At 34.6% G+C, this 15515-nt stretch overlaps 1 protein-coding gene across 1 annotated transcript; it reads left to right on the top strand.

Annotated features, from left to right (window-relative positions):
• The first annotated feature begins 10275 nt into the window (after positions 1 to 10275).
• Positions 10276 to 12582, top strand: LOC144712199 (uncharacterized). Its single transcript, XM_078586404.1, has 6 exons — positions 10276 to 10783; positions 10861 to 11048; positions 11127 to 11358; positions 11439 to 11524; positions 11608 to 11699; positions 12051 to 12582. Exons 1-6 carry the CDS (start codon positions 10658 to 10660, stop codon positions 12254 to 12256), a joined length of 930 nt encoding a protein of 309 aa, XP_078442530.1. The 5' UTR covers positions 10276 to 10657; the 3' UTR covers positions 12257 to 12582.
• Positions 12583 to 15515: the final 2933 nt, after the last annotated feature.

The raw sequence follows: 15515 nt of genomic DNA, 5'->3' as shown, positions 1-15515 counted from the left end.
ATATATGGTCTTTTAGATGTCAAAAGATAAACTTAAAGTTTAATGGGTTGTAAGAAAAGTTATCGCTTAGTATAAATAGTGGAAGGTGCCAAAAAAATTACCAAGCCAAAAATTTTCAGATAGCCCACCATTCTTCTTTCCTATTCTCTTATTAGCTCCTCTCACTCTTGATATTTATAACACATGTTTAAAGACCAAGGTTTCAATATTAGAATCGTGGTGTGTATTAGATCCGGGTATAGATAGAGATGCACATTATATATTATAAATAGAAACAAAGATATAAAGAGAGAGATAGGTGAATTAAGATTGTTTTATAGTGTGTATATTTCATGTTTGATGTCCATCTTGAGTATCTTCGAGTAGGAATATTTATAACACATGTTTAGAGACTAGTAATTTTTTTATTATGATTTCCTCATGATTCACTTAGTCATTATGATCTCATCATTTATTTATGGAAATCGATTAAAAGCATCACACTTGCATTATAATGGATATATTGTATTAATGAATATCAAACGAGATGTATAATGTGTGACAAAACACATATATTTACGACAAGAGCAAGACAAGATATAAAAAATAAAATTACCAATCTCATTGGGCTGATTGAATTTAAGAGGCCAAATAAATGAGTTCAATAAATCTATCAGAATTTAGACCAGCTATCTTTACTAAGTCCATACAGTTAATTCATTATTTGAGTCATAAAAAAATAACTTGAATATAATTATCCAGTATATATATTTCACTCATCATCTATTGAAATAAAGGACCTTATTATGATCACATTCATATTATACCATGGGGATGAATTGATCTGATATCCTCTAATGGGTATGTTTTAATATCAAAAAGTTATCTTAAATTTTTGTCTATTTCCAAAAGCGATACATGACGCGATGAGAGCCGTTGATCAAGGATGACGTGGGACAATCCAACCCAATGAGTGCATTTAGCGCGACAATGAGATAAAAACCTAACAGAATGACATGATGACATAGCAGAGGAGCAGATAAAATACTTTGATTAAATCATCTGCTAAAAACTGTCCAACTTACAAGCTTGATATTTAAGATTGATGTTTTAAGCATGAATCTTGAATTTGCAATTTTGATGAATTTACAACACTAAGTTGAAGCTGGCTAAAATCAGTTCTTATGCAATATCTGATAATAATACATAGTTCTAGAGAAACAATATACACAAACAATGTATTAAAACCTATCTAGCATTCTCTAATGAGTTTCCAACAGTATACATTAATGTCTCCAAGGAGAATATTATAGCATGCATTATAAAGATTACCAAATTTCCATTGTGGTGAGTATCTTTACTTTCTTTACCTCAGAAGAAGTAGTCATTAGATTGGGAAATGCAGGGACATTTTTGGCATAAGACCAGGGTATTTGAAATAAGAAGAAGGAAAAAGGGGGTGGATAGAAATACTTGACCTCAATACAAAGAAATAAAAAAAGGGCAACGTCTGAAGAAAAACTCTAGATCTGAAGTGAGATAAGTGCACATCAAAGTATGACCATCAACTGTTTCACAGACGATCTTCTTGTGCGGCTAATTTTTCAGTGCAAGAGAAGTTTCATCCAGAAGAATCTCCGAGCTGAATCAGTAAAGATCAACCGTGTGATTGAGTTCTTCTGGAAGAGAAACTAGTAAGATTATTTGGGTATTTGTGTGTCGTTGCTTGCGTTTTCTTTCGTGTAGGGTTTGCTGAGGAAGCTTTAGATGAAGTGCTGAGAGGTTGCATGATCTTCAAACTGGTTAATATTGAAGGTTGACGGAAATATCTGAGTAATGACTAGCTGAGTATTAACTGAGTATTGAATATCTGAGTATAGATATCTGAGTATTGAATATCTGACTATCATTGGAAAGATATCTAGGTACAATGTTTTCTGTATTGAATCAATAACATACACACATATACAGTTTTGATTATCTATATTTAATCAGTGCATCACACACAATTTCAGAAAGAGAACTTAAAGTTTAAATATTTTTCATTTAGGTCATTAACTTTGTGAACGAACTTACAAATCTGACCAATCTGATTTCAACTGTAATTTCTGTGCTGCCTACATATTTGTATCTAAATTAAATTCTTGAAGTTAAATTCCTGTTTAGGCTAAACTCTGATGGACATAAGTGAAATTATTTGAAACCTGTTTTTGAGTTAGGTTGTTTTTAGTTCATAAACCATGTGAGATTTATCTTGTAAGACAGAGTGAATCATCCCAGCAAAGCTTGAAATAAAGTAATTGATTTTTTTACTAAATATATCAATCTGCTGGTTAATTGAAATATATTGAACTCAGATTACTGTTGGGTTATTTTATCCAATATTTAACTAGATTATTTGCTCAACACTTACTCATAATCACTGCATTTGGCTAGAGACCTTAAGAAAAATTAACTATGCTAAATCAAGTGGAACTTGTACTAATCGTGGTCAAACCCAAGATACTAATATGCAATAGTTGTTGGGAGAATTCCTTCTTTGTGGGTTGGTGCCATATCAACGGTGCAGGCAAGCAAAAATTGAGTTATCAAATCGAGAAAAAGGAGAACAACTAAAGGATTTTTTCAAATCCTTCCAGGTTTTCTTTGATGGCTTTATTTCTTTACTGTTTATGATTTTACCTTCGAAATTCTACGAGGCTGATAAACGAGAGATTCTACCAAAATACAAACAGAGTTATGTCGAACTTTTTAGTGATTAAAGTGTACCTTTTGGATTTTTGAAAGAGCTATATTTGAGCATCAAAGAAAACTTTATATCGTATGTTTTAAGTTAAAAGGCATTATTTTTAATTGAGCATTCACCAACAGTGATCATACCATTCAAAAGTACCAATCTGACAGTTGTTGATTCATTACATAAAAAAATGTTGTCTAACATCTTGTGAGAGTGTTCATTAAAAAATATTGAACAACTTTAACACACTACTTTGATCAGATCAAGCTCGGACATGAGTGTATCTTAGGTGAGGGAAAATTGGGCCGATCGAGACGACCTGGGTGGTCTGACAAAAAAGGAGTCCAGAAGACGTGTGAACTTGCCAAGGCTAAGGGGGCCTTAAAGAGCTCACCATTTCAATTTCTACATAGGTGATATCCATGTATTCCTATTACCAGGCTGATTTATCTTGGGGGTTAAAGGCTTGGTTAGGGATTGATTATAAATCCCAGCTGGATATCCCGAGACAGAAGTAAGGGAATAACCCTAACCTGTATAAAAATATCGAGCGTTATCCCTCTCCTGCTCGTCAAACTAAAGTATAGTCTAAGAGATCTAGGATCATGACTAAAAATTAAAGAGATTATAAACAGGTTAAAAACGATAACCTAATTCACCCCTCCCCTCTTAGGTTATCCCTAAAAACCTGAACCAATAGATATCTGATCATCCACAACTCCAATTGAGCTGCAATTTTAAGGGTGGCTTCACCTTTATGTTTCTATCCAAAATATGGTTGGACCTATAAATTTACCTATCACTATATATAAAAAATATCCTTAAGCTAAATTCCTCCTGGAGAGGCAGATGGAAAGAGAGTGAAGTTTTGAAAGTCCATCAAATGTGTTCTTGGTGTTTTGAGTATGTGGAGAGAATCAACAGAGAAGTGGGGAGGGTGAGCTGCATCAAGAATATGCCTTGATTCCTGCGGACCATAGGGTTCTAAGGTTAGCCTCCTGCCTTACATTGGTCATTATTCAACACATTTAGGTAGATCATCTGTCACTCTTATCCATCATCGACATCCATCCTCATACATAATCATCCCTATCTATCATCATCTATCATCCACCTCACGTGTCACCAACGGTGCCATAATCCCATCACGTGTCCCACTCTCCATTTGTCTAATTAAACCTACACCATTATATTCACCCTTTTTAGCTCATCCATTCAATCCAATTACACTCCTTCATCCCCGCATCCCACACCATCATCTTCATCTCATCTCGGCTTCTCACCCTCTTACATTTTATTAAACCCTAAATTATAAAACCCTAAATCAGATACTCCTTAGTTATCATTTTATCTAATTGCCACTTTGTCACACTTTTTTTCATCCTTCTTTCTCTTCCTCTCAGTCTGATCACATCCATAACTCATGCATTAATCACCTCACTCTTCTCATATAGGAGAAACCTTAAACTCTGATCACTACCTCCATCATACGCTACCTCTTATGCTATACATATCCCTTCCCGTTGCCTTAAATTCAACCTAAGATCCTTTCCCCATGGAAATGACCCTTGTTCGTCACTATATAGATAAATTATTCATGAGTAAAGGTTATAAATATTATTGATCACATTGACGTAATCTTACCCCTAATTTTGAGTTTATCAGTTAGATAGCCATTAATACAGATGAATCATAAAAAGCTAAAAAATCCTAAAATAGCATGTATAAAGGAAAAACATTAAATGCATTTTATGACTTATTTAATAAAATATATTATAGTTAATTTATTTGGTAATCTTATATTTTTCTTTTAGCACCTTAAACTATAACTTAAATATTTTTAAAACTATGCCATTGCACTCTCTACTCTTCACATTAAACACTATCATCTTTAACAATTGTGAACAATTCTGCATTAGGAAAACCTCAGTAATGATGATTGTGTGAGATTTGGGTTTAGTTAGATTTCCCATCAAAAATACCCCACTCGCCTCTTACCCACTTCTTTTAGACCCATAAAAACTTACATAAAAAATATATATAAAAGTGGGATGCCTCGTACTAAACACTGAGTTTGATGTATCCAGAATAGTCATTTCTTTGTCTAGGCCCAGTTATCAACAAGTCATCCCCTAATATAGAATTCCTTCTAACTGGGGTGCTAAGATTCATCATAGAGATCAGTATTTTCCCATTTACATAACATGGATAAACATGGGGCATTTCACCTTCACGATTCCATGGTCAGATATTTATTCTAAGAGATGGGCACAAGTCCATCTAGTATTGTGTTCCCTAGGAATAATTATGTATCATAAATCCAATCCTTTTAACCAAGAAAAAATTATGTTAAAATAATAATGATATAATTTTATTTTTCCTTTATAGAACTATACATCATGATACATAGTCATTTCTTAGTTTTTCTTATTCATGCATCAAAAGTAGTTTATGGTTCCCTACGTCATTTAATATATCATGTTATGTCTAAGCTAAGTTGACTTTAAAAGGAAGAATATGCACAGCTAGTTGTTAATCAGTGATGTACATGACAATAAATAAAATTTTAGACTTGCTGTTTCTAAATATTTTAGAAACCACACAAAATAGCATTTACACAAATTTTTCAAAAACCAAACATCTTGCAAAAGTCTAGACGCTCTTTTATACCATGTGAAATAAGGAGAAAGATTACAGTATGAAAGTATCACCTCAAGTCAGGGTAAATAAAATAAACTAAAATTAAAAAACTAACTCAATCATCAAGAAATTTGTAGAAGGAATATGCCAAAATACGTCATCAAATTTTCTTTTTCTATATGTCGAGTAAAATGGAAGAAGACAGAGTTGGAGTTCCATCCTAATGGACAAAAATAATGATATTTGCAGAAGAAGAATCTTATCCCTATTGCAAGAAAATGACAAGAAATTATGGTTCATAATGAAAAGGGGAGATGAAACCACATACGGATAGACTGTTGATTGTAGTTACTGATAAACTCAATCGAGAGCTTGAGTTTAATTAATAAAATTTTAAAACCTATACTCATAAATGATTTAATTAGGTAGTGACGAGTAAGGTTCGTCTCCACATGGAACATATATTAGGGATATTATGATCTCAATTGGGTGAAGCACGACGATGAGAAGATTATGTATGCATGATGAGCGTGAATGATAAGATGAGAGATGGCTTATTAGGCTTTTACTAATTAGGGATTAAGATGGACGAGAATGGAAAGCAAGATGGGACTGTGACAACGACATGGTAGGAGGTGGATACAATGTGATGTAATGATATTGAGATAGGATGAGTGGAGTAAGGGGATAGTACTTTTGGCTTTAAAGGGGGAAGATAGAGGTAGGTGAGGGGATTGTGATGGTGTAAGAGGGGGCATGAAATGGGCGCCGGTGGATGATACTGGATAAGGACGAAGTGGATGGAAGATGGTAATGGATGAAGTTGATGATTAAACTAACTAAATGTATTGGAGTTGATTCGATGTAAGGCAAAAGGCTAACCTTATATCCCTATATTCTGTTGGGATCACGACGTCTTCCAACTGCAGATCAACCTCCCCAATTCTCTGTTGAACCTCTCCAAGCACTAGTGGCACCAATGAGCACTTGATGAAGCTTCAAAACTCCAATTTCTTTCAATCAGCGTCTCTAGGAGGAAGCGAGCTTAAATATATTTTTTACAAATATGGGGGGTTCTATTTATAAATTAAACTGTATGAATGGATAGAGGACAAAAAGACAAAGCAACCCTTAAAATTTCTGCTCTATCCGAGTTATAGATCATCAGGTATCAAGCCTGGAAGTTGGATGATTCCTAGCTGTTTATTTAATTCGAACATTTCTCTCTTCTCATCCTCATTATTGCCATCACATCATTCTGTTCGGCCTTTGTCTTCTCCAGGCATTTAATGTGATCCACAATAGAAGGATCTCGTGGCACCATGTGGCACCTTGAAAAAGAAGACAAAAAAGAGAATGATATCATATTATTTAAATATATTCTATATCATTTAGTTTGCAGCTGACCTGGCAGCACGTCAGTGCAGACCACGTCAGCAATTTCCCTTTTTTTAATCCAATCAAAAAGCTCCTAATAAATGACACGTGGAGACGTGAACACCACGTGGACACATGGCACTACTTGTCATATGACACATCAACAGCGCCAGAATGTTTGACCATTCCAAGGAAAGAGAGAAGAAAAAGAAAAAAAAATTTAATCCTTATTGCCTCATTCCACAGGGTGCATTTGTTGAAAAAAAGTGGTCGTGATTCTGATTTGTCCATGTTGCCTTGTGCCTGGAAAAGTCAAAAAACATTTCATTATCTTTTAAATGCCATTATGGCATCGCGATTAGCCATGATTTGTCATGATTCACCAATCATTATCTATAGCCATGATTTGTCGCTGTTCAACAAATCGAATGACAACATCTGGCTTGCAAAATAAAAAATTTAAATGCATTATAAATCCATATTTAATAAAATAAAGGCCCAAAAATACAAATAAACATATTTCGACTGAGAAAAATCATCTCTCCAAAATTATTGCCCAAAGATCATACTCTGACTCAGAAAATTTTATTCTTTAAGAATCTGTAGTCAGAAAAATCTGAAAGATACACAAACATGCCAAAATTTCAGAATATCATTCTAAAAATAATTTTAATCATTTTACACTTGATAACATGCATGTATAACTAATTTAATGCAAGTAAACATGTAAATATGGTCATATTAAACTATCAATCATGCATGTTATCAGTTACTTCCAGGAGGTGTAATGAAAAAAGATGTGAAGAGTGAGTATAATCGAAAAAATGTGCAACTAAATTTTAGACGTCACAACAAACAGATATATTATCCCAAAGAAAAAAAAACTAATGTGATTTTTTGAAAAAATAAAATCTAAGGGAGGGGAGTCCAACCTCTAATATTTTTTAATGATAAAAATATTGGTCTTCCCATTCCTACAAGGGTACATATATGGCACATTTTGTGGAGCACAACTGTAGTACTTCAAAGTTCTATTATTTAAGTAACACATGAAAAATAACTCTCCACTGTTTATAATCTTCCCCTTCTAATGGTGCCCAACATAACTTCATCGATGCTTGAGTTTTGGGAGGTGCCATTTGAAATTATAAATAATATGTCCACTAGATTGCTAGGAGGGTTATCTACCCTGAATGGTGTCATTGGAAATACAGAGTGGACCAAGGCATGGTAACTTGTCTTTATATCACTAGAAAAATAACCCGTGTGATTTCTCTTATGACTATATAAACAGTACTGTTTTACTTCCTTATCCATAAGTATTCTGAGAATTTCAGCTCCATCATATACACATGGTTTATCATAAGTTAGGTACTCTGTAGATTCTTGACCTTCTTTCTTAAAACGATGGTGAAAATTTCCTTCACCTCATACAGATCGGCTGGGGACTCTGATCTCATAATGCAAGGCATTAAGATGTTGATCGACTGTAATGAAAATATCTAATTTGAGTCAACTGATCAACCGCTACCAACATAGCCACTGAAAAATTAAGTTTTCTTCAAGACTCATAAAAATAACTCTCCATGATAGGGAACGAATTGCCATTTTCAGCATGTAAAGTTCACAAGTCGACCATTCAGTTGTGTATTTTATTGTTTTCGTTCTAGTTCGATAAAAACTTGTCATGTTAATTTTAATGGAACATAAAGAAAACAAATGAATGGTCGACATGTCAATTGCACAATCTGGAAATCCATCCTTTCAAAATCATGAAAAAATGTTTTTATGGATACTGATGAAATTTAAGTTAAATAAAAAAGGCTTAATGCTATGTTGGTGTTGGTCAGTTGATTGGCCCAAATTAATTTTATTCTTTTAAAATATTTTTCATCATCATGCATTTCTTAATATACACTAAATCCACGAGGGAAAACATCAGATAGTAATGTTCAACATAGTCAATAACCACATAATTATGTTTAAAGAGAGACCTACGCCAAGATATTAGACCTTAATAAGATTGCATAATCCCACTGTCCTTAATTCTAGACTCTTCCTTCTCCAAGTTGAAATCAACTCTGCTCTATGGGATTCAGGAATCGATCTAATTCTTAGAGTTATTATTTTAGGATCATAATAAGGGGAAACCATATGAACTATATTCTTGATATCTTATCTACACCCTTATTCTTCAGTTATAAGGATAAACCTACTTATGAAAATATAAAGGGAAAAGTAGTTTAGAATCAATGACAGTGGGATCAAGTAATCTTAGTCATGAAACATCTGGGCCTAGATCTCCCTGCAAACCTTATTATGTGCCTCTGAATTGTGGTGTATATCATGAGCTTATATTATCCCTTCTTGCTTTAGAAAAGGGAGTTCATTTGGAACGCATGATAATGCAAAACATTATTAAAGAATAAAACTGGTTTGGCTCAATTGATTAACTACCACCAACGTAGCATTTAAGCTTAGATATTTAACTAAAGTTTCATCATTATCCACAGAAATAGCTTTCCATGATTTGGAAAGGGTTGCAATTTGCAGATTGTGCAATTGACGTGTTGACCATTCATAAGTGCAATTTCTTTTTTTTTTCAGTAAAAAAATTATGTTGGACTGGAATGATAACCTCTACTCTAACCATATTACGATATAATGTTACAAATACAGGTGGATCGAAAATATTAGAAAAGAGCTTATTTTTCAATCTAAACTTGGTTTAAAACATTTTCATCTCCAAAGTGTGTGGCCAAATCATTTTATTTTTACTTCAAATGCATTGAAAGTGTAAAATCAGTATTCTTGGATCACTTCATACATAAAATATGATGTACGCCCGAATTTTTTACTGATCTTAATCCATCTTAAATCTCCAGACAGATGATTTAACATGTTCAAAAAGAAATCCTATCAATATTACATCATCAACACATATATCTGTCATTAAGAGCTAACATCAATGTTATAACTAATGGGGGAATTCCCAGGTAACAATCTTATGCTCAAGAAAATACAATGAGAACCAATACGACAGAATGAAAAAGGAAAGCTGTCATCATTGCTGGCGGCTTAGTTATTGTTTAGAAATATTTCCTCTGTAGAAAAGGAATCCAACCCGGAATCTTATTATTCCCTTCCTGATCCCCAGAATAATAAACTTTATGTGGGATATCCACCCATCCCTGGGCCCAGTGATAAATCACTTAACCTTCCAAAAGACTTTAAAAACAAAATAATAACTTCTCTCAGAAATATGGGTGTCAACTAAACCATGGTATAATCTTCCAAAAGAGTATCATAACGATGAAAAATAATACTTCTCAGACTAATAAACTAAGGTAAGAAACATACTTTGGGGGGCCTAATTACTGTATTTATAAGATTAATGACAGTGGGTGGGCGAGTAGAAGGGGGGCGGATGGAAGCGTAATGAATGCCGTCATGTCAGCTGAGAGAATCCACGCGGCGGCTTGACCGGTCGACGGAGAAATTTAAGAAACGGTCCAAAACGACGCCACGTCCCTTCTCTCTTCTCTGCAGCGGCCATCTGTAGTACAGTAACAAAATCCCCGTCTTTCCCCTTCAGCACAGCTCCGATTCTCCTCGTCCCCCTCTCTCTCCGCCGCTACCCGTTTCTTCTCAAGTCTAGAGAGAGATTTCCGAGGTGGGTCTTCTCTGTTTTTTCTCTCTAGACGAGTGGACGTTCATTCCTGAAGAAAGAAGAGGTGGGTTGAGAAAGAGGGAGCGAAAAGAAGCTTTGCCCGCCTCCCACGGGCTCCTCCTGAACCGTTTGACGGAGACAAAAACTCAGAGAAAGAGAGAAGCTTTTGGGTTTTTATTTATTACATGCTTTCAATCGTCAACCGGTGTAATCTCTAGAGAAGCGGCTGAGACGTTTTTTTCAGCGGTTTTCTCATGTCCTCTGTAAAATTCTTGCCGGATAGCAGCCTCAGCTTGAGAGGAGAAGACATGGCGGTCTCCAACTTGGAGAGTTTTCTGGAGAGCGTCACGCCCACTGCTCCGTTCCGGTTTCTTCCCAAGGTAAGAATGATGATCTGATGAAGGTAATGCGCTCCGGTAAAGTAGTTTCTCGCTGATGTTCTTGCCGGATTGAACAGTGGGAGATGGGTCAGGAGAAAGATTGCGGTTTTTTCGTTCTTGAGGATTTATGGGACTGCTACGATGAGTGGAGTGCTTACGGTGTTGGGGCTCCGATTCGGGTCAGTGCCCATGAAACTGTTGTTCAATACTACACCCCTTTTCTCTCCGCCATGCAAATCTACACCGTCAAATCGCCGGATTTAAGGTATTTTCTCGTCGGATTTTTGCATTTTTTCTCGTCTTGGAGGGTAAAAATCTCATCTTGGGCGTTTTGAGAGCTCAGGAATGGTGTTGACGAGCTGGGTTTGGACTCGGAGACTGAGTCGACGAGCAGCGAAAACGATGGGAGCAGGCTCTCAAGAACGAACAGCAATTCGTCGAACAGAACGTGGGATTCGGACGATTCCGGCACCGATCCAGAAGCTGACTATAGAACGAGGAAACTGCCTGGGAAGCTCTATTTCCAGTACTTCGAACACTCCAGCCCTCATCAGAGACTTCCGTTTAGAGAGATGGTGATTTATCTACCCCGGATAATTTATGAATAATTTCTTACTCTTTTGATTTGGTTTTAATTGGCTTTTTTCCTCGGCAGATTAAGAAATTGGCCGAAGAATATCCGGGGGTGAACTCACTGAGGAGCATTGATCTTTCTCCTGCAAGCTGGATGGCTGTTGCTTGGTACGCATTATTATAGTTAGAAAACCTCCCTTCCTGGATTTTTATCTATTTATATCTCATATTTACTCATTTTTATTTTTCAGGTATCCTATTTATCACCTGCCTGCCCAGAGAAACGCCAGGGACCTCTACTCTGCCTTCCTCACTTACCACTCGTTGTCCTCATATCCTGAAGGTAATGTCACCGAAATCTCGGCTACTATTTCCTCCCTTATTTACATTTTTAGTTCATAATTTTATCTTTGGGTCAGCTATGAACTGGGTTGGCTGAATAAAGGCCACAAAATTCAGAAATAGGTTTTTTAATTTGTCTGATTTTTTTTCTTTAGTACTCACTTAGCTACTGCAGCAGATGCAAAGAGAGCGATCTGCTCTCTTCCACCTTTTTGCATGGCTTCTTAGTACAGATGTTTACTTCATATTTTTCTTTTTTGGTCATCTGTATAGTGGATTGGTTGGTAGAAGCCATAAAATTTAGAGATCATTTTTTTAATTTGTCTGATTTTTTTCTTTTTGTTTCATTTAGCTACTCCAGAGGATGGAAAGAAAGTGGCCTGTTCCCTTCCACCTTTTGGGCTAGCTTCTTATCGGATGCAAAACTGGGTTTGGGTGAGACCCGGGACCCAGGATTCTCAGAGGGTCAGCTCCCTCTTGAACGCAGCCGCCTCTTGGCTTACCCAGGTTGATGCCTTCCACCCAGACTTCAGTTTCTTCGTCTCACGCTCTATGTAACTTTTCTTTGAGAGAGGGGGGAAGGAGAGATGTAGAAAGCATTGATATAAGCATGTAAGGTGTTTTGTGAAAAAAAACTGAGAGATGGCTAGATAGATAGACAGATATAAATTTTGAACTAAAAGAATTTCATGTATCTGTCATATCGCATATTGGGGAGAGCTCTTTCAGATCAACTATCCCTTGCTCTTTGAGCTGCAGTGTACAGAACCATTTTAGGCCTTGTTGATCGAGCAGTAAGCCTTGGTGTCCAGATTTCATATGACTAGAGTGTAATTGTAATTCGAGTTTTATAGTGAATTTTGGTTTTGGTATTGTGTTTTCTATGCTTTATCTTTCTTGTTTCATTTATCATATAAGCTTCTATTTGCATCGATGTGCCTCTCTCCAGATGCATCAAGCCATTCATCTTGGTTCATGCATAGGTGAAATTCAAGTTCTCAACAAAGTATGAATTGGATCATACGATAACATAAAAATTTACAGAGAAATATGAAGGCAGAGATGAAATCCGCATCAAGGACAGGATGTAACAGGAGATAGAGAGGGGAGAAGAAAGAATTAAATAAGGTAGAGAACTGGGGAAATACAAGGATAGATTTGTTCCTCAGTCCAAGGGACAGTCAGATGATTCTGTTGCCTTTCACATTTTCTTAGATATGGTGTGTAACATTATTATCCCTTCATTCCAGATCATTTATAAGAAAAAGGGACAGTGGTTATTGTGTCTGCTATAAATCATTGCAGAAGCCTAGGAAAGACTGACAAAAAATTATATCCCTGAATAAGACTTCTCTAAGATTGGGAAAGAAGTTGAGACATTAACTGATGTCTGAGTGATATATGTTTATGCTCAGAAATCGTCTACCTGATCTAAATGCTTCCATAATCCTCCTACCCCTGCCGTCCACACCTTAAAGGAGATGCCCTCAATTTCAATCTCTGTCTAACAAGTTATAAGGTAAAAAGCATGAAATGATAACTTTGATTCAGTCCTAATGCTGGATTAACCTCCAAAATTTTCAACAACTATTTCACTCGATCACATATTTCTCGAATTGTATTTCTATACCTTTATTTAAAATCCCATAATTTATTTCAATAGAACTTTCATATCAACATTAAACAGTCAATAATCTAAAACTAGTCTCACCGCTTTAGTTCAATCCCAGAATAATCAACATTGAGCTAATTGAAATCTCTTCCATCTCCCCCAGTCTAATGTCACTGCGCTAACCATCACTTTTTATCTATCTCCATCTCACCGCACGCATTCTATTTTAAGTAAACAAGCTTATTTCAGTTCAATTTAGCGTATGCTAAGCTCAATACTTATATTATGTTAGTTCACTATATTATCTCAATTATTTTCTTTCTTTCAACGCTTATATATCCAATAGGATATTTATAACTGCTCTAATCTGACTTTCACAACCTCACTCAATCTCATATCTTGTAAAATTATCAACTTTTCTGTCTCTTTAGAACTCCAAATATGGACTTAACTCTATTTAGTTCTATAGTTATGAATTCAACAACATCATGATACTTATGTTTAATAATAACCTCAATGTCCTCTTCCCCCACAATCAAATTCACTTGATCTACTTTTTAGTATAATTTTTTTAAATAATAAATTTAATTAATCTCTCTTAATCTCACATATTAGTCAATAAAAACTCAACCAGGAATATATCCATGAATTCTAAATGCAAAAGGTATTATTCTTTCTAATCCCTTGCTCTCATTCTACCAATTTTAATTCCTAATCCTAATTATAAAAAACCTTCAAATACCATTTCAACAAATTTAGTTCTTATATGTGTGAGATATGAATTGAAGTCATACACTAAAAAAAACAATATCACACTTACATTCTCCAGGTATTCTATAGATCGATGATTCTATTGCAAATGAAGAGGCATGTCCATGAGAATTAAAGCGCAACAACAATCTTCACAGTAATAAGAAGATCTCACTCAAATTGGATTTTTACCAAATATTTATTTAGTTCTTTTTAATTTGGGTCCTTTATCTCACCTTATATAACGTTTATCTTCCTACCTCGTAGTTTTTCATGCACAATATATTATCCACTGAGAAATTGAGACATTCACATCACATCATGAGATAATGGAGAATCAACGTAAACTTTCAAGAATAAGAAGATATTTTGAACTCAAAGAAGGTCGTGATATTCTATTCAGATATCTTAAACACATGCAATGAAAAATTCAAATTAATTTTTGAAATATTTATGTGAATGTATACACCAATTTGTAACTTTAGACATTTCTAACATTGATGTTGCCTCTCTTCTATAGGTTTTTTGTGAAAACCACTGGAGAATGCTGCGGGTTTGGTCTGCGTTAAATAATAAAGGTCTCAAGAGTGCAAAAATATTAAACTTTATTATATATTTTCATTATTGGATGATATTTCTTTACTTTTATTAACTTAAAAATATATAAGCATTGACAAAACATGCATACCCTACATCTGATAATATTATCAATTTTTTGTAACATTAAATAATCATGGAAATTAACAAAAAATATACCTGGTATATATCATAAGTACTTCATATTTGTCATCTCTTTGAACTAATAATGAAAAAACCTTATTTTGTGAGTAAGAATTTTCTAAAGTTTTTTTATTCATATTATTCAGTATTTAAAATTGGAAATTCAATGACACACCATTAAAATAAAATGCCAAATTAATAATTTCATGAATAATAAATGTATATTTTATCACCCAATCCCTAGGTAGATAGGTAAAACCTTGGTCTAAAGCCTGACTTAGGTCAATAGATGTTCAATAATGGATACATGTTTAGATATTTTCAGGATGTTCTAGTCCAACAGAATAAACTGATGATTTTGGAACTTCAATATTTTAAAATAAGTTTAATAAATCTTATGCAATTATCATTGCTGCAGTTAATCTATTTATTGATGGATATATTTTTGATGATGAGATCTGTGACCTCAGAATTAAAGATCAAGAAAAATTTTCATAATAACAAAATCACTCTCAGATTTTAGTTTTACCAAAAGTTTTTGTTCCTTTTTTGTTTGATTACTTTATCTGACCTTCTATAAATTTTATTTTCCTACAGCTTAATTTGCCGCACAAAAAATATTATCTAATGAGAAATCAAGGAATTCAAATCACAACATGAGAAAATGATGAATCAGCCAAAAATTTCAAGAGTAGGAAGATTTTTTGAACTCAAAGAAAACCAAGCTATTTGTTT

This window comes from Wolffia australiana, chromosome 14 (genome assembly GCF_029677425.1).
Source record: "Wolffia australiana isolate 7733 chromosome 14, ASM2967742v1".
Lineage (NCBI taxonomy): Eukaryota > Viridiplantae > Streptophyta > Magnoliopsida > Alismatales > Araceae > Wolffia > Wolffia australiana.
Note: the sequence above shows the minus strand (reverse complement) of the source record. Positions and strands in the feature narration are given on the sequence as shown.